The 21,172-nt window shown below is 43.1% G+C and overlaps 1 protein-coding gene across 1 annotated transcript in view; it reads right to left on the reverse strand.

The window, feature by feature from the left end:
* Positions 1 to 21,172, reverse strand: part of LOC124798781 (insulin receptor-like) — a 124,689-nt gene that overhangs the window by 86,336 nt on the left and 17,181 nt on the right. Inside the window, exons 3-5 of the mRNA XM_047262311.1 lie at positions 4,040 to 4,238; positions 658 to 771; positions 354 to 501 (exon numbers count right to left, since the gene is read on the reverse strand). Of these exons, the coding sequence (XP_047118267.1) occupies positions 354 to 501; positions 658 to 771; positions 4,040 to 4,238 (461 nt within the window). The remainder of the gene's footprint in view (positions 1 to 353; positions 502 to 657; positions 772 to 4,039; positions 4,239 to 21,172) is intronic.

Genomic DNA, 21,172 nt, shown 5'->3' on the forward strand with positions numbered 1-21,172 from the left:
ACAAACAGTCTACTTTTGAATACTTTTGAATGTGTCAGACCACTGTTAAATTCCTTTTCCATGTTGTGAGTAGCAATCTATCCAAATTCATGTTGTAGATGTGTAATATAGGTAGTGGAGACATGTGAAAGCTTGTATGCACGGTGTGCATACATAGAGGGAATACAATCGTATGCCAAAAACATTACAAAAAAAGTGTCAACAGGTCACAATATGGTACAATGTACGTGTAGAAAATTTTTGTTAAAAAACTATCTTCCTGTAATATATGTTTAAGAAACCTCTCTTAACATTAATATTGAATGTCATATCTTCAGTAGTCAACAGATATGATACAGAGAACACACACTCACTTGTCACTTTCTAATATTTTTCCTCGTATTACACGCAGTCTCTTGAGAAAATTCAAAGAAACAAGTGGGAATGACCGCACAATTTTTAAGTAACCTTCTATTTCCTCAATCATATTCAGGTTGTCCTCCAACTCCTTCACAATATTTTCTGTAACAAATAAAAGCAATACTCCCATGAGACAATAATCATGACAAGAAATACATTACAAAAAGATCGATTTTCATAGTAGGGCAGATGAAATAATCTGCTTTCTCAAATTTTATGTTTCAACATAATAATGCAAACATTATACTTAATACTCACTTCCACCACGTATCTGGATCTCTAAGGCCCCTTTGATGTACGTGCAACCCCTCAACCTTTGAGCAGATGCTATACTGTCCACATTGGTCGGATTGCACTCCTTGCGACAGGGTCCTGCCAATAAAATGTGTAAAGTAAAGAATAATTCTTTCTCGTTGATTGTTTACTTTAATTAAGCTGTGTTTTCTACAATTTTTTTGTAGCATGGCCAGAAGTTAGTAAAGGAAATTATTAATTTCTTGATCTTAAAGATGTTTCGGTTTTTTAAACACGAGAGATGTTACAGAAAAAATATATTTTTACAAAATGAAAAAATAAATAATGTAATACAAAGCAGTCAAAACCACAAGCTAAATCACAAAACATCTACATCCCCGCACTAGATTAATACAGTACTAGTATAAATGCCAACTACTCTCATACAGTTGTCTGATATATACCACTTTACCACATAAGGCTCACTGCAGCACAAAAAATTTCACTACTGCTTGAGAAATCTACTACTCTTTTTCGCAGTTTAAGTACGTACAACCCCCCCCGACACACACACACACACACACACACACACACACACACACACACACACACACACACACACACACCGGTGTGTTGGTGTGTTATTTTTTGTGAATGTGAGTACCCGCTTTTATCTGTTTTTACTTACTCTTTCTATCCTGGAATGTAGAGTCAAGATACGTAATAAACCTATATGTCAAATCACAAGCCCAGGAGTGAACACAGCTATCATTAATCATCTTACTTATTTTAATAAGTGCTACGATATGCATCTGTGAGAAATTTTACTTTTACCTCTTCTCTGACAAAGGGACATGGTATTACCACACTGGAATCTATGATTTCTAACTACAGAATGGATGGTATGTTTGATCCTTGGAAGAGTGTCTAAGTGTATTACATGCCAACAAACAATATTTACAATGTGCTCCATTCTACTCTGTGCTAATAACTTCTATATAGTGTAAACTATTGGATAGCTAACAGAATAGCTGCTGTGTTGTGTTTAACAGCGTTTTACAATTGGTCTGCCATGGCAATAAGAATACACAAATGCTAACTGAAGTATGACAGTCAAGACGAAGAAAATATATCAAACTACGTTCTGGCTGCCCATAGTTTTAATTATTTACCTGTACACTATATGGAAATCGTTAACAAAGATGTCAGCAAATGTGACATGAGTATTATACATAAGTACTACATTAATACTGGAAAAACATATTTTTCTCCACAATAACGTCAAATATCGAAGTTGCCAAATTAGGATTTGTTCCTACAAATAATGTTATTCCATGGGTCTTAAAGAAAAAGAGATAAAGCATCAAATGTACTGAGACCATTCCCTATTAAAGAAATTACTACTTTAAATGCAGTCAGTGTCTCACATGCACATAAAAAGAACTGGAAATATAAGAGATAAAAGTAAAAAAATGCAAACTGGAGTATTGGACGAAAACAACTGCCATGAAGGACCAATATAGACTCCTAGCCTTTTCCCCGTTGCTTCACCCATGTCTACGTGTGACACATACACTGAACATACCTCATCTCTCCTTCTCTGTGTCCATCTCTTCCTCTCTAAGCCTGTCTTCTTCATCCTCCCACCTCTATCTCTATCCTCTTTGACATTCTCTCTACCTCTACATCTCCTCCACCCCCTCTCTTTGCCCATTACCTCCACCACTCTTCTAACCACATCTTCCTGCCCCCTCCTCCTGACCATATCCTCCTCCCCCTTCTTCTAACAATCTCCACCTCCCCTCTTTCTTTCCCACCTGCCCATTCCCATTCTACACCTTCCACCTGTCTCATGTATCTCCCTCTCCTTTCCCCTCTCTGTTAACTTTCTCATCACACTGGCTCTATACAGCTCCTCCTCTATCCATCTCAACCTGTCCCCAGCCATGCTCATCGGCACAAAGATGCCAATGCAACAAAGTTCAATCAAGCAGGCCGATACAACTCCCCTTATACGGAAGGTCGATAATGCGGACCAATACTGTTCCAACACAATATGCCTGTCATTCAGGGCAGCCTATATGTCAGGAGTCTGGGTACGGTTTCTTGCCCTTGACATGTTGCCTTCTCTAGAAAGTCAGTCGATTTAGCAGGACAGTATGTTTCCACACAACCTGCCTGCCATCCACGGCAGCCTACACAACCCAGGTACTTGGGAGGAAATTCTGAACATACATGCATGCTCTCTGCTTTATATGTATAATAGAGCACTGGAAAAAGAACACACCATTGCAGGCGTGCAAGCAAGGCTAACATATTACAGTGTATGGGAAAATCTGGAGAATACAAGATATCATCGCCTGTAAATAGCAAAGGAACATGACCATATGTTGGGAGTACTCGAAGCAAATGATGGGTTCAAGAACATTTACTACATTATTGGATACATTTAGAATCTGTTTATAAACCTCCATTCCCGCTTTGGATTCATTTAAAAGGATGGTTGCATTGCATTTAAGTATGGATTACCGGACACTGAGCATCTAGCAACAGACAAGCTGTTTGTATTGTTTAAAACCAACAGAATAACTACATTTAACAGGCATTCCCTTGGAAAAATTATAAAGTTTTATATGGGAATTCTGCAAGAACGTGGAGGAGAAGAGTTAAGAACATGAGAAGATGTGGAATGCTTTAACAATAGCGTAATGTAGGAAATACACGCCAAAATAAAAATCTACGAATTTTCTTGGTAGAATAATTGCAAGACGCAATGAGGCTAACTGTTAAGGTCATACACGAGAGAGTTTACAGGAAAAGAATTAGATATGTATTATAACTTGAGAACATACCTTCTTTGTCAAATTAGTGGATGGAAAAAAAATTAGATGATTTGGTCTAAGTTTAAATTGTAAGTTAAAAATTAAACTGGATGTTATTAAAACTAAACGAAACAAGCATACAGAATTTTTTTCTGGGAGTAAATGTCTATGCACCAAAACTATTTTGTACAAAACTATTTGTTTTTTTATTCGTTGCTCTGCAGAAAATCCTAATAGGATCTCATTTTCATGTGTTTTCTGGCTGGCGATCTTAAGATGGAGCTTACAGCTCTTATTAAGAATTTTTTACGGGAAAGACATGATTACAGCCGCCAGTGTGATGTAAGTTTTGAAATACTATGCAAAGTCTGTTTTATGTAGATTTGTATCTGAAACAAGGCTATTTGGCACAGAGACGAGATGTTATACGCGCGTCGAAACAGAAATGAACATTTTCCGCATAAAATCGTGACAAAGAAACACAAGTATCTACAAAATCTACAGCTTCTATGTAAGCTAACTCTCAGGCAGCAAAGTTACGAATTTCTGAGAGAAGTAATTGCTAGCAGGACTGCGCTACACACCTTTGCAGGGCAGGCAAACAGGCTGACGGCCCTCGGGTGTGTCGACGAGATGTTCGGCGTACAGTGGCGGGCATTCCAGCAGGCACACGCCGGTCACGTTGAAAGGTTTCCAGTTGAGGCTGGAGAGGTCGCCCTCCGCCTCTGGAGGAATTGGCATCTGCCGACACTCCGACTCGTTGATACAACGGCGGTTCAGGTACTGTAACATTACAGCGAAAAGAGCGTGTCAACTGACCTCGTACAGGGAATTACTTTGGAGAGCAAACACAGTAGTTCTCTTAAGAATAAGGACGAGTTTACATACTTAGAACTTGGATTAAAGTTTTTCTACACAAACAAGTATCCTACAATGATTCATTGGGCCTCTCCTGTTTTTTCATTTTCCATTAGTTCAATTTTACATTAATGATTCCCTCGGAATTTTTACGGACATATCACATTAAATCCTTCGAAACTACTACAATGGTACCTGAGTACAGTTCAAGTCAAAAGCAGTTGGTTAGTTGTTTCATGTCCCACTGATTACAGTCGTGATCTCTCGCTATGATGTCGAATGAGTCAGTTTTACAATTATAGCACACTTACTCTTGAAAACAATGACAGAAAACTGACCACTTACATGATTGTCTTAAGCCACTTGTTTCTATGCAGTGATTTATTCTCCCACACACACATACAGTGGTGGGAATAATCGAATGAAAACAGTCGATTCAGTTGGTTGGTGGAAAACAATCGACTGAACAATTTGTAGTTTTACGTATCAGTTGAATCATTCATTCGTTCTTTTGAATGAAACCAGTGTATGGGAGCTACTGAATGAAAATAACTGAATCAGTCGATTGTAGCTTTGTACGCATCGATTGGTCTATTCGTTCATTCTTTTGTATGAAGCGGACCGGCGCATTCAGTTTGAACGGAAATATTCGTTCGTTTTGCTATTTTTAATCACTGCTGATGACTGCACTCTGTTATCGCCTGTCGTCACTGTTCTTACAATTTCGATATTTGCTTTTTACTGAGCGCCAGTATGCTTGATAAATGATCTAAACTCGATCTCGAGTACATTCATGGCAAACATTCTTGTTAACATTGATTGAATTATTTATTGCCTGACTCAGCAGTTTTCCATGGCGGTCATGTGTTAGTGACGTGTGCTTAATTTTGTGAACGAATAGTGTTTCTCTATTCCGACGAAGGCTGTGGCCGAAAGCTTATATGTATGTGTTTTTTTAAATATGTGTGTGTGTTTAAATTGTGCCTGTGTGGCGTGTTATATTTACGGTAAATAACAATCTATCTTTTCCTACATTGTTATTCGTACCTGGAGTATCTATTAATTGCCGTCAGCGGAGGCCTTGCGGTTCTAGGTGCTTCAGTCCGGAACCGCGCGACTGCTACGGTCGCAGATCGGAATCCTGCCTCGGGCATGGATGTGTGTGATGTCCTTAGGTTAGTTAGGTTTAAGTAGTTCTAAGTTCTAGGGGACCGATGACATCAGATATTAAGTCCAACAGTGCTCAGAGCCATTTGAACCATTTGTATCTATTATTTGATTTGTGTTAGTGAGGCATCTTCGGTGAAATATCAAGGAGTCAAATTGAGATAGTGTTAGTTTATATCACATTGGCCGTTTCCAGTGCTAATCTCTTCTTTTAATACATAAATTAGCGTAATATCGATGGTGCTGAGTTTGAATTTGACACAACTATACTGTGGGATTTTCCTGAAGAAACTGATACAGACGTAGACTATGGAGAATTTAGTGAAGAGGAAGTTTTCATTGAAGAAGACAATGCGTGTATAGTAACTTCTGCTCAATAGCAGTTTGTGCAGAACACAGAGCTAGATCTGGCTTAGACTGTGATAATAGAGTCTAAAGCAAATGACTCTCTACCAATTTTGTTATTGGAGTTGTAATAATTATAATAATTTCTGCCTAGTCTAAGACGAATTATAACTTCTTTTCCAATAACATTTTGAGCAGTAAAATTGTCATTATAGTGCATAAAACAGAATATTTTGTACTTACTTTGTTTGTAACATACCACTGCATATCTAATAATTGCAATTAATTAGTTACTAGTTCCTAATCTATAAATTATGACTTTGCCAATTATACCAAGAGCGACTGTTAAAACTAAGTGTTTGAATGTCATCATTTACTACTGTATTCTACACATAAGTTTAAGTACTATGGTACATCCATGTTAATCTTTAGACTGTCGGCCAGCTTTAAAGGCAATATTTAAAGCAGTCAGCCAACATTAAACTGCATGTTCTGATGATGCTCTTGTTCATCTGAAGAGCGAAGTCGGTCAATAAAAAATACAAAGTGCGACTTGTGGCTGTTTTCAAATACTTAATTATGACTTAGTTTCAATAAAATTTGGAGTAGTAAATTGTTCTATGTCTTAGTAGCAGTGTAATAAATCCCCCCCCCCTTTAGTGCTGTAGGGTTAATACTAAACTTTGTCTGTCAGAATGCTGAACACTCACTGGCAATGTGATTGGAAAAAATCTTATGACTGGATACAAATCAAAGCAATGTACAGCATTTTCAAGGATAATTCATGTTATGAAACAATGTAAATTAAAGAAATTAATTAACAAATTAAAATTAATTGAATTAAATAAATTCGAAGAAAATTTACGAATGACGACAAATATTTCTCGCAAAAAACACTCCCGGCAAGTGATAATATATTCTCAAAAAGCAACTGATGAAGTCGCCAAACAGTTCTAAAAAATTGTATCTTATATGGCTTCTGTTCACGTTATATTAGCATTTACTGAAAGAGAATTACAGGTGATGAGTGCAAACCAGTGGGAAGAAAGATACAGAGCTTCCATAAATTTAAATAACAAAATTGTTCATTTATTTAAACGTAAATTTATAATGTAATGACAGTTATTAAGCTTTTAAAATCAAACAAATCTGTACTTACAAATGTCAGAAGCACGAAAAAATCGTATTTAAGTAAATAAACACATACACTTTCAAAATACTTCATTTTTGGAGCTACACCTTTTATTCACCTCTCCTTGAAATAAGTTACATTATTTAACTCTGAAGAAAGTTGGCAACGCTAGTCATAGTTCATAGCGCTAAAAAAAGTTTAAAATGCAATCGCTCATACCAAGAAACTGAGTGAAAACATTCATATAACTATCGGATAATTGTTTCAGTCGGTTGCCTTACATTCCGTGAAACCATTCGAACCCGAAGTGTCAGTGAACACATTCATATAGCTGAGATGGGCGCAGAGACTAGATTCATTCACTGTTTTATTCGACTGAAAAAACCGACTGAACGAAAAACAGTCGGTTGTCAAAAACCAGTCGATTGCCCCATCAGTACAAGCGGTCGGCAAAAAGAGGGTACTACATTATACTGAGGTGCCAAAAAGTCTTGGACACCCAACATCGTGTCGAACCTCCTTTTGCCGGACAGTGGCATGGACTCAACAAGTACCTACCTGTAGAAGTCCCCTGCAGAAATATTGAGCCATGCTACCTCTATAGCCGTCCACAATTGCGAAAGTGTTGCCGATGCAGGATTTGGTGCACGAACTGACTTCTCCATTATGTCCCATAAATGTTCGATGGGATTCATATCGAGCGATATGGGTGGCCATATCATTCGTTCAATTTGTCCAGAATCTTCTTCAAACGAATCTCGACCAATTACGGCATGCTGACATAGCGCATTGGCATCCATAAAAATTCCATCATTGTTTGGGAACATGAACTCCATGACTGGCTGCAAATGGTCTCCAAGTAATCGAACGTAACCATTTCCAGTCAATCATCATTCCACGCAAACACTACTCATACTGTTATGGAGCCACAACCAGCTTGCACAGTACCTTGTTGAAAACTTGCGTCCATGGCTACGTGGGGTCTGCACCACATTCGAACTTTACCCATAAGCTCTCATTAACTGAAACTGGGACTCAACAGACCAGACAACGGTTTTCCAGCCGTCTAGTGTCCAACATATGTCACGAGCCCAGAAGAGGTGCTGCAGGCGATATTGTGTTGCTACAAAAGGTAATCGAGAGCCGGCCGTCTGCTGCCATAGCCCATTAACGCCAAATTTCACAGAACTGTCCTAACGGATACGTTCGCCATACGCCCACATTGATTTCTGCGGTTCCTTCATGCAGTGTTGCTTGTCTATTAGCACTGACAGCTCTAGCGAACGCCGCTGCTCTCGGTTGTTGTTGTTGTGGTCTTCAGTCCTGAGACTGGTTTGATGCAGCTCTCCATGCTACCCTATCCTGTGCAAGTTTCTTCATCTCCCAGTACTTACTGCAACCTACATCCTTCTGAATCTGCTTAGTGTATTCATCTCTTGGTCTCCCTCTACGATTTTTACCCTCCACGCTGCCCTCCAATGCTAAATTTATGATCCCTTGATGCTTCAGAACATGTCCTACCAACCGGTCCCTTCTTCTTGTCAAGTTGTGCCACAAACTCCTCTTCTTCCCAATTCTGTTCAATACCTCCTCATTAGTTATGTGATCTACCCATCTAATCTTCAGCATTCTTCTGTAGCACCACAATTCGAAAGCTTCTATTCTCTTCTTGTCTAAACTATTTATCGTCCATGTTTCACTTCCATACATGGCTACACTCCATAAAAATACTTTCAGAAACGACATCCTGACACTTAAATCTATACTCGATGTTAAAAAATTTCTCTTCTTCAGAAACGCTTTCCTTGCCATTGCCATTCTACATTTTATATCTTCTCTACTTCGACCATCATCAGCTATTTTGCTCCCCAAATAGCAAAATTCCTTTACTAGTTTAAGTGTCTCATTTCCTAATCTAATTCCCTCAGCATCACCCAACTTAATTCGACTGCATTCCATTATCCTCGTTTTGCTTTTGTTGATGTTCATCTTATATCCTCCTTTCAAGACACTGTCCAATCCGTTCAACTGCTTTTCCAAGTCCTTTGCTGTCTCCGAGAGAATTACAATGTCATCGGCGAACCAATATAAATGTTCGATGGGATTCATGTCGGGCGATCTGGGTGGCCAAATCACTCACTCAAATTGTCCAGAATGTCCTTCAAACAAATTGCGAACAACAATGGCCCATATATGAAGTCTTCACGGGTTGTCAGCCGAGTAGCATCGTCGTCTCGTACGAGATAATGCGTGTACAGTAACGACTGCTCAAGAGCTGTTTGTACAGACGACGATGCTACTCGGCTGGCAGCCCGTGAAGACTTCATATATGAAATTCGCCGAGAAAGCCTGCACTCGCATATAATAATGGCCCAGTAAAATGGCGCACTCTCATCCATAAAAGTTCCATCGTTGTTTGAGAACATGATATCCATGAATGGTTACAAATGGTCTCGATGTAGCTGAACATAACCATTACCATGTAAACACAGCCCACACCATTATGGAGCCACCACCAGATTGCGCACTGCCTTGGCTCCATGGCTTCGTGTGGTCTGTGCCACATTGTAAGCCTACAGTCAGCTCTTACCAACTGCAGTCGGTACTCATCTGACCAGGCCTCTGTTTTCCAGTCGTCTTTGGGCCCAACCGATATGGTCACAAGCCCAGGAGAGGCACTGCAGGCGATGCCGAGATGTCAGCAAAGGCAATAGCGTCGGTCATCTGCTGCCATACACCTCTTCTTCTTCTTCTTCTTTATCGTCGCCTTGTCCCACGTCACGTAGGGTCGGCGTTGCTCTTCTGGATCCTTCTCATCCATAGTTCTCTATCCATTGCCTCTTCCTTCTTCCATCATTTCTGCCTTAGGTCCCCGGATATCTTATCCTTCCACCTCATCTTCGGTCTTCCTCTCCTTCTCGCTCCTTCAATCTTTATATCATCAACTCTGTTTCCGATATACTCTTCCCCTTTTCTCTGTAACTGTCCGTACCACCTTAGCCTGCTCTCTTGTATCTTTTTCCCCATGGGTCCCACTTTCACAGCTCCTCTACCAAATTCATTTCTAATCCTGTCCTTACTTGTTACCACACACATCCACCTCAACATCCTCATTTCCGCCACTTCCATCTTCCTTTCCTGGACTACTATGATTGGCCATGTCTCTTCCCCGTATATCATAGCAAGCCTTACCACCGACTTGTACACTTTCCCTTTGAACCCAATGCTCACCTTCTTGTCACACAACACTCCACTCATTTTCCTCCAGTTGTTCCAACCGCAATTTATTCGGTGTTGTATCTCGCTTTCCAGTCCTCCGTGCCTCTTTATGTACGACCCCAGGTATTTAAATTTGCAGATTTCAGCTCATCATCCTGGATCTTGCAAGACCTCATCTGCACATCCTTCAGTGCTAAATATTCTGACTTTGTCCTGCTAATTTTCATCCGTCTTTCTTCTAGTGCCCTCCTCCAATCCTCCAGCTTTTCCTCAAGTCTGTCGATGCTCTGCTCACAAAGAACCACACCATCCGCAAACATCATATTCCACGGTGCTTCCTTCTTCACATCTTTCACCAGCACATCCATAATCAGGTCAAAGAGGTAGGGACTAAGCGCAGACCCTTGATGTAACCCTACTTTTACTGGAAACTTCTTTGTCACTACTTCTCACCTGTGTCATTGCTCCTCTGTACATTTCCTTCACTAACCTCAAATACTTCTCTGGCACGCACTGCTCTCTCATGCTTCTCCATTTTTCGTCCCTTGGGACTCTGTCATATGCTTTCTCCAAATCAATGAAAGCCATATGTAGATCGGCTTGTAGCTCTGCGTGTCTCTCCACTATCCGCTTTAAAGCATGTATTACATCAGTCGTTCCTCTTCCAGACATGAACCCAAACTGTTCTTCACACACCACAGTCTCCTTGCGTAATCTTGCTCCTATAACTCTTTCCCAAATTTTCAATTTGTGCCATCAGTTACTGCAGTCCTGCACATCACCTTTCCCCTTAAACACTGGGATCAGTACACTAGTTCTCCACTCGTCTGACATCTCCTCCTGTCGCCAAATCTTCTTCATTAAATCCCAAAGGAGCTCAATTCCCTTTTTACCAAGACACTTCCATACTTCAACGGGGAACTGCTGCCATAGACCATTAACGCCAAATTTCGCCGCACTGTCCAAACGGATACGTTCGTCGTACGTTCCACATTGATTACTGCAATTATTTCACTGAGTGCTGCTTGTCTGTTTATCACTGACAACTTTACGCAAATGACGCTGCTCTCGGTCGTTAAATGAAGGCCGTCGGCCACTGCGTTGTCCTTGTAAGAGGTAAGGCTTAAAATCTGGTTATCTCGGCACACTCTCGACACTATGGATCACGGAATATTGAAGTCCCAAACGATGTCCGAAATGGAATGTCCCATGCGTCTAGCTCCTACAACCATTCCGCGTTCAGAGTCTGTAATTCCCGTCGTGCAGCCAAAATCACGTCAGAAACCTTTTCACATGAATCACCCGAGTACAAATGACAGCTCCGGAAATATACTGCCCTTTTATACTTTATGTACGCGATACTACCGCTCTTTGTATATGTGCATATCTCTATCCCATGACTTTTGTCGCCTCAGTGTAAACTGCTACACCGGCAGCGCTAGCTCGAATCCTGCGCCACTTTTCAATGACTCGCTCGTTTGCGCTGAATGCGATCTGCTCCAGAGCAACAACATCCCATAAAAATGATTGACGAAAACAGTCACACCAGTAATCAACTGGTTACCAACTAAAAATTTTAGTTAGCAGAAAACAGAACATCCGTGTTTGTACGTTTTAGAGGTATCCAAATGTATTATGTACACACGAATAACATAACTGCATTGTGAATGCAGTTGTGCCACCCAAGTAAAGCTAAGTAGTGGGAGAACATTAGTAAGGAATTACTGGATATTAGGCCCGCCTGTTATAGAAACAACCGTCTTTTCATGTAAATGCAAACATATTGCAACACGTTTGTGCGATCGTCAGCGGGTAGCCTTATTCAAATCCCTTAAATGTGATCATGATTTGACTGGTAATTATTCTACGAAAATTAGGCCTAAAACAGATATTTTTTATTATTGGGTCGTGTAGAGCCCTCTGAACAACATCAGAAAATGTTCTAATGTGTGTGAAATCTTATGGGACTTAACTGCTAAGGTCATCAGTCCCTAAGCTTACACACTACTTAACCTAAATTATCCTAAGGACAAACACACACACACACACACACACCATGCCCGAGGGAGGACTCGAACCTCCGCCGGTATCTGAACAACATCAGATTCTGGTAGTTTATCATCTACAACTAAATAATGTTAATGTGAGTCTTGGTTGACGGGTGAACACAATTTTACATCAAAACGTAATTTTGTGTGAAATATTTCGCGTTTATATTTGCGATTACTCACGTTTCGATTTCTAAATTCCTTTTTCATCTGTATCTCCATAAGTTGTTGAGAAGCATGCGCAAACTCTAGACATGTCCCGCAGAACTTCCTAAATTACGTTTTCGCCAGAAAACAGAGCTGCTGCTGCTGCCTTTGTGTTTCCAGTTCCAGCTGGCGTTCACTCGTCAAGTTGGTTTGGCGCCGAATTTTAATTTTGTTTTTTTCCTTTCTCTCTCTCTCTCTCTTTCTCTCTCTCTCTCTCTCTCTCTCTCTCTCTCTCTCTCTCTCTCTCTCCCCATCCTTCTCTTTCTCTCTCTCACTCTCTCTCTCTCTCTCTCTCTCTCTCTCTCTCTCTCTCTCTGTGTGTGTGTGTGTGTGTGTGTGTGTGTGTGTGTGCGTGTGATGTTGCGTGTACTAAGCAAGAAGTACGCAACAAGAACTGCGAGAGGCTGCCACGACAAAGGGACAAACCTCTCGCCTGGAGTCTCTCTATTCTGTGCAGAAGACGCCCACAAGCTTCGACTTGTACTGGCAGACATGGAAATCCTTCCACCGACACATGATGCGCTGTGGACAATGACGCAGTCCCGCACCGGCAGTTGGACTATTCGGTTCGGTGCCTGCAGCCCGCTCAGTACAGTAGTTTGAAGATTACCTTCCGACATAGCACTTGCTACTTACAGAGAACTAGAATCGGTAACAGTGTGTCTGCCGAATTACAATCAAGTATAGTGACAATATAGAAACTGCCTAGAGGTGGCAAATTTATTTGGATATCAAACTTCCTGGCACATTAAAACTGTGTGCCAAACCGAGACTCGAACTCGTGACCTTTGCCTTTCACGGGCAAGTGCTCTACCAACTGAGCTACCCAAGTACGACCCACGCCCCGTCGTCACAGCTTTACTTCCGCCAGTACCTCGTCTCCTACCTTCCAAACTTTACAGAAGCTCTCCTGCGAACCATGCAGGACTAGCACTCCTGAAAGAAAGAATATTGCGGAGACATGGCTTAGCCACAGCCTGGGGGATGTTTCCAGAGTGAGATTTTCACTCTGCAGCGGAGTGTGCGCTGACATGAAACTTCCTGGCAGATTAAAACTGTGTGCCGAACCGAGACTCGAACTCGGGGCCTTTGCCTTTCGAGTCTCGGTCTGGCACACAGTTTTAATCTGCTAGGAAGTTTCATATCAGCGCACACTCCGCTGCAGAGTGAAAATCTCATTCTGTTAGTTTGATATCATTGTATTAGGTTAGGGCATCAGGTGCCAGACATCAAACAGCGCCAAAGTAACATCTGTTACATACTCTTAATAAATGCCATTTTAATTATTTATTTTCTGTTATAACGTGTCCTGTCAGAGCAAGTGTTTACTTAATAATCTTACTGTGCGAAGGCTATGAACCATAGAGGTTTTTTTTTGCTATTGTGGATGTTAGGGCTGAATTAATAGTAGCATTCAGTTACTACATTCAGCCCGCCCGGTTAGCCGTGCGGTCTAATGCACTGCTTTCCGGGTGGGAAGGCGTGCCGTGCCGGTCCCCGGCACGAATCCGCCCGGCGGATCAGTGTCGAGGTCCGGTGTGCCGGCCAGTCTGTGGATGGTTTTTAAGGTGGTTTTCCGTCTGCCTCGGCGAATGCTGGCTGGTTCCCCTTATTCCGCCTCAGTTGCACTATGTCGGCGATTGCTGCGCAACCTCCACGTACGCGTACACCGTAATTACCACACAAAGCCGGCCGAAGTGGCCGTGCGGTTAAAGGCGCTGCAGTCTGGAACCGCAAGACCGCTACGGTCGCAGGTTCGAATCCTGCCTCGGGCATGGATGTTTGTGATGTCCTTAGGTTAGTTAGGTTTAACTAGTTCTAGGTTCTAGGGGACTAATGACCTCAGCAGTTGAGTCCCATAGTGCTCAGAGCCATTTGAACCATTTGAACCATTACCACACAAACATTGGGGTTACACTCGTCTGGTGTGAGACGTTTCCGGAGAGTCCACTGTGGGCCGAACCGCACAATAACCCTGGGTTCGGTGTGGGGCGGTGGTCGAGTGAGTGGATTACTGTAGCCTGTTGTGGGGTTGTGAACCACTGCGGCGGGGACGAAGCCTCTCCGTCGTTTCTACGTCCACAGTTCAATACAATACAAATACTACATTCGCAATATGTCGTCTTTTCTGTGCAGTTCCTTTAATGTCTCTTTAATGCGCCACTGCGTAGTGTAGTGTGTTCGTTTGTAATCTGTTTTCCTTTGCTAATGCCACAGCAGACAGGGAGGGAGAAAGTAAAAAATACTGGAATTCGGCGCAAACCAATCTGAGAACAAGTGAATGCCAACTGCGACCTGACACAGAACAGGGTTGCTTTCTGGTAAAGGTTGAAATGTGTTATTCACATAGTTTCGTAAATTCGCGGTCCGGTCACATTAATGTGGCCACCTGCCAATATCCTGAATAACCACCTTTTGCAGCGCGGAGTGCAGGGAGAGAATCTATGAGGCTTTGGAAGGTCCTGTCAGGGATCTGAAGCCCTCCGACTCCAGTGTGTTGGCCAGCTGCGCCAGGTTTCTCGCCTGAAGATCCACGGCGCAAACAGCCCGAGGAGGTGGTCCCACAGATTCGTGACTGGTCTTCAACCCGGGGAGTCTGACAGTCAGGGGGGTGCGGTAAGCCCATGCGGACGCTCTTCGAACCACACACGTACACTGCGAGCTGTCCTACTGGTGTATCCTATGAAAAACTACATGTAGGGGTGGACATGGTCCTCAAGGATAGAAGCATATTTGTGTTGATCCATCGTGCCTTCCCGAATGAAGACATCACTTAGGCCTAGGGAATGCCACGAAAACACTCCTCAGAGCATAATGCTCACAGCTCCATTACGGACCCTAACAACGATTGTTGCAGGGCTATACAAGCCAATGGCCATCTGTCCGCTGGAGCATATAAACGTGACTCACTTGAAAAGGCTAGGTGCTGGCCGCTGTGGCCGAACGGTTCTATGCGCCTCAGTCCGCTACGGCCACAGGTTCGAAAAGGCTATGTGTCGCCACTCAGTGGACGTCGAGCTGCAATACTGGCGTGCACAGTCGAGCCTTCGTCGCCGATGAACAAAAGTCAGCATGGGCGCACGAACCAGGTGCCTGCTGCGGAGGCCCGTACGTTGAAACGTTTGCTGAAGAGTCGTTGGCTGGCACTGTTGGGTAGTGTCTTGGTTAACGTGGGTACTGAGCGGCAAAGTAGGTATTGAGCGGCTCAACAGTTGCCAGTCTATTCACCTATGCACATCTCTGCAGTCGTGAACTTCCACCCCTAACATCTACGGCCCGTGGTACACCACAATTGCCTCAGCGCCACTTTTTGATAGCGCCATTTTGGCATGCACGTTGTACTTCAAGCACGGTGGCACACGAACAGTTTACAAATAAAGTTTTTTTGGAAATGCTTCCGCACTTGACCGTAACACCAGTGACCGTGCTCTTTTGGACGTCACATAAAACGCACTGTTTCCGTATACGACAACGACTGCACTGTTTATCGCGTCCCCACTATACGGTTTATATACCCTCCACTGCTGGTGCTTCGACCTGCCGCCTGTGAATGGTTATTGGGCGTTATCTCCGACATACACTGTGTGATCAAAAGTATCCGGACACCTGGCAGAAAATGACCTAAAAGTTCGTGGCGCCCTCCATCGGTAATGATGGAATTCAATATGGTGTTGGCTCTGAGCACTATGGGACTTAACATCTGAGATTATCAGTCCCCTAGAACTTAGAACTACTTAAACCTTACTAACCTAAGGACATCACATCCATGTCCGAGGCAGTATTTGAACCTGTGACCATAGCGGTCGCGCGGTTCCAGACTGTAGCGCCTAGAACCGCTCGGCCACTCCGGCCGGCAATATGGTGTTGGCCCACCCTTAGCCTTGATGACAGCTGCCACTCTCGCAGGAATACGTTCAATCAGGTGCTGGAAGGTTTCTTGGGGAACGGCAGCCCATTCTTCACGGAGTGCTGCACTGAGGAGAGGTATCGATGTCAGTCGGTGAGGCCTGGCACGAAGTCGGCGTTCCAAAACATCCCAAAGGTGTTCTATATGATTCAGGTCAGGACTCTGTGCAGGACAGCCCATTACAGGGGTGGTACTGTCGTGTAACCACTCCGCCACAGGCCATGCATTATGAACAGCTGGTCGATCGTGTTGAAAGATGCAATCGGCACCCCTGAATTGCTCTTCAACAGTGGGACGCAAGAAGGTGCTTAAAACATCAATGTAGGCCTGTGCTCTGATAAGTGCCACGCAAAACAGCTAGGGGTGCAAGCCCCCTCCATGAAAAACACGACCACACCACAACACCACCACCTCCGAATTTTACTGTTGCACTACACACGCTGGCAGATGACGTCCACCGGGCATCCGCCACACCCAAACCCTGCCATCGGATCGGCACATTGTGTACCGTAATTCATCACTCCACACAGCGTTTTTCCACTGTTCAATCGTCCAATGTTTACGCCCCTTACACCACGCAAGGCTTCGTTTGGCATTTACCAGCATGATGTGTGGCTTATTAGCAACCGCTCGACCATGAAATCTAAGTTTTGTCACCTCCCGCCCAACTATCATAGTACTTGCAGTGCATCCTGATACATTTTGGAATTCCTGTATGGTGGTCTGGATAGATGTCTGCCTATTACACATTTCGACCCTCTTCAGTTGTCGCCGGCCGGTGTAGCCGAGCTGTTCTAGGTCCTACAGTCTGGAACCGCGCGACCGCTACGGTCGCAGGTTCGAAATCCTGCCTCGGACATGGATGTGTATGATGTCCTTAGGTTAGTTAGGGTTATGTAGTTCTAAGTTCTAGGGGACTGATGACCTCAGCAGTTAAGTCCCATAGTGCTCAGAGCCATTTGAACCATTTTTCTCTTCAGTTGTCAGCGGCCTCTGTCAGTAAATAGACGAGGTCGGCCTGTACGCTTTTGTGCTGTACGTATCCATTCACGTTTCCACTTCACTGTCACATCGGAAACAGTGGACTTAGAGATGATTAGGAATGTGGAAATCTCGCGTACAGACGTATGACACAAGTGACACTCAATCACTTGACGACATTCGAAGTCCGTGAGTTCCGCGGAGCGCCGCATTCTGCTCTCTCATGATGTCTAATGACTACTGAGGTCGCTGATATGGAGTACCTGGCAGCACAATACACCTAACATGAAAAACATGTTTTTCTGGGTGCCCGGGTACTTCTGACCACATAGTGTAGGAGACTGTGACATTAATGTGACTGGACCATGCATATGCACTGTTTCGTGTCGCTTCTCAAGAACTTATTGAAATGCAGATTAAAAAGGATTTTTCAAATCTAAACGTAAATAATCGCAAATCTAGTCGCGAAATGTTTTCGCAGACTAAATTCCAACCAAGACTTAACGATAACATCACATAGTTGCAGTTGCCACTGTCTGATTAAGTACAGTGGCTCCCTCAGATCCCGACAGTGTAAAGGTAATGACAACGACATCAAAAACGTATTTTAGACCTATTCTTCGTAGAATAATCACTCAAACCTTGTCACGTTTTACGCATTTGACTAAAGTACACTGAATGACGATGGCACAAATGTGCTGAAACATGTTTGGGTTTAGATATACGAGGGCATTTCGAAAAGTAAAGATACAATGGCTCGCAGTCCTTAAATAGAACATTTATTTAGAAAACGTCAGTTACATCTCATTAACCGGATTATTTGTTATTTTTCGACATAATCACCCCGATTATCCAAACATTTGTTAAGTCGGTGCACAAACTTTTGTATCCCACAGTCACAGAAGGTTGCCGTCTGTTGTCGGAACCACATTTCAACTTCATCTTTGATCTCTTCATCGTCGTGGAATGATTTTCCACCAAGATGTGACTTCAGGTAACGGAAGACATGGAAGTCGGTGGGCGCAAGGTTCGGGCTGTACGGCGTTTGGTCCAATACGTCCCATTTGAATTGTTTGAGTAGTGCTTTGGTTACAAGCGCTGTGTGAGGCCGAGCGTTGTCATGAAGCAAGCGGACTCCACTTGTCAGCATTCCCCTACGTTTGTTTTGAATTTCCCTTCGAAGACGTTTCAAAGTCTGGCAATATGCAGCAGCATTAATTGTCGTTCCAGGAGGCATAAATTCCAGCGGAAGAATGCCTTGTCTGTCCCAAAAAACAGAAGCCATGATTTTCTTGTTCTGAAATCGACGTTTTGCAATTCTCGGCTTTTGCTGAATTCGAATGGCGCCATTGCATTGATTGTTGCTTGGATTCAAGTGTATGGTGATTAACCCACGTCTCGTCACCTGTCACAATGTGATCAAGGAACTCATCACCTGCTTCAGCACAGCGTGAGAGGAAGTCGAGTGCAAAGCACATCCGTTTCTTTTTGTGTTCTTCCGTTAACAGTTTTGGAACCCAGCGCGCACACAATTTCCTGTACCTTAACTTGACAGTCACAACGTCATAAAGAGTTGTCATTGACACGTCCGGTATGATCTGAAGCAATTCTTTCAATGTGAGACGTCTATTCGCACGAATTGCTTGCTCCATTCTGCGAAGAAGGGCATCAGAGATCACTGATGGCCGACCTGTTCTTTGTTCGTCATATACATCGGTCCTACCTTCAGAGAAATGACGACACCATTTCGTTACATTTTGTCGATTCATAATGTTCCCATAAACAGAAACAATTTCTTTGTGAATATCCGCTGGTCGCTGACCTTTTGCATGAATAAAACGTATGACATCTACATCTACATCTACATGACTACTCTGCAATTCACATTTAAGTGTTTGGCAGAGGGTTCATCGAACCACAATCATACTATCTCTCTACCATTCCACTCCCGAACAGCGCGCGGGAAAAACGAACACCTAAACCTTACTGTTCGAGCTCTGATTTCTCTTATTTTATTTTGATGATCATTCCTACCTATGTAGGTTGGGTCAACAAAATATTTTCGCATTCGGAAGAGAAAGTTGGTGACTGAAAATTCGTAAATAGATCTCGCCACGACGAAAAAGTCTTTACTTTAATGACATCCATCCCAACTCGCGTATCATATCTGCCACACTCTCTCCCCTATTACGTGATAATACAAAACGAGCTGCCCTTTTTTGCACCCTTTCGATGTCCTCCGTCAATCCCACCTGGTAAGGATCCCACACCGCGCAGCAATATTCTAACAGGGGACGAACGAGTGTAGTGTAAGCTGTCTCTTTAGTGGACTTGTTGCATCTTCTAAGTGTCCTGCCAATGGAACGCAACCTTTGGCTCGCCTTCCCCACAATATTATCTATGTGGTCTTTCCAACTGAAGTTGTTCGTAATTTTAACACCCAGGTACTTAGTTGAATTGACAGCCTTGAGAATTGTACTATTTGTCGAGTAATCGAATTCCAACGGATTTCTTTTGGAACTCATGTGGATCACCTCACACTTTTCGTTATTTAGCGTCAACTGCCACCTGCCACACCATACAGCAATCTTTTCTAAATCGCTTTGCAACTGATATTGGTCTTCGGATGACCTTACTAGACGGTAAATTACAACATCATCTGCGAACAACCTAACAGAACTGCTCAGATTGGCACCCAGGTCATTTATATAGATCAGGAACAGCAGAGGTCCCAGGACGCTTCCCTGGGGAACACCTGATATCACTTCAGTTTGACTCGATGATTTGCCTTCCTGCGGCCTTCCTGACAGGAAATCACGAATCCAGTCGCACAACTGAGACGATACCCCATAGACCCGCAGCTTGATTAGAAGTCGCTTGTGAGGAACGGTGTCAAAAGCTTTCCGTAAATATAGAAATACGGAATCAACTTGAGATCCCCTGTCGATAGCGGCCATTACTTCGTGCGAATAAAGAGCTAGCTGCGTTGACAAGAACGATGTTTTCTGAAACCATGCTGATTACGTATCAATAGATCGTTCCCTTCGAGGTCATTCATAATGTTTGAATACAGTATATGCTAGAAAACCCTACTACAAACCGACGTCAATGATAAAGGTCTGTAGTTCGATGGATTACTCCTACTACTCTTCTTAAACGCTGGTGCGACTTGCGCAATTTTCCAATCTGTAGGTACAGATCTATCGGTGAGCGAGCGGTTGTATATGATTGCTAAGTAGGGAGCTATTGTATCAGCGTAATCTGGACCTGAAGACTTGCCCGTATCAAGCGATTTGAGTTGCTTCGCAACCCCTAAGGTATCTACTTCTAAGAAACTCATGCTAGCAGCTGTTCGTGTTTCAAATTCTCGAATATTCCATTCGTCTTCCCTGGTGAAGGAATTTCGGAAAACTGCGTTCAATAACTCCGCTTTAGCGGCACAGTCGTCGGTAACAGTACCATCGGCACTGCGCAGCAAAGGTATTGACTGCGTCTTGCCGCTTGTGTACTTTACATACGACCAGAATTTCTTCGGATTTTCTACCAAATTTCGAGACCATGTTTCGTTGTGGAACCTATTAAAGGCATCTCGCATTATAGTCCGTGCCAAATTTCGCGCGTCTGTAAATTTTAGCCAATCTTCGGGATTTCGCGTTCTTCTGAACTTCGCATGCTTTTTCCGTTGCCTCTGCAACAGCGTTCGGACCTGTTTTGCGACGGAGCGCACTTCGCATTTTGCGGAATTCTGAATCGGCGCAGCCATTTTAAACACGACCTACTCCAACCAGAAGCAACGTTCAACTGCCGAACGACCGCGAAAAGAAAGCTAACGGTTCAAGGTTAACACCAGTGT

Source organism: Schistocerca piceifrons, chromosome 5 (genome assembly GCF_021461385.2).
Source record: "Schistocerca piceifrons isolate TAMUIC-IGC-003096 chromosome 5, iqSchPice1.1, whole genome shotgun sequence".
In the NCBI taxonomy this organism is placed as follows: domain Eukaryota; kingdom Metazoa; phylum Arthropoda; class Insecta; order Orthoptera; family Acrididae; genus Schistocerca; species Schistocerca piceifrons.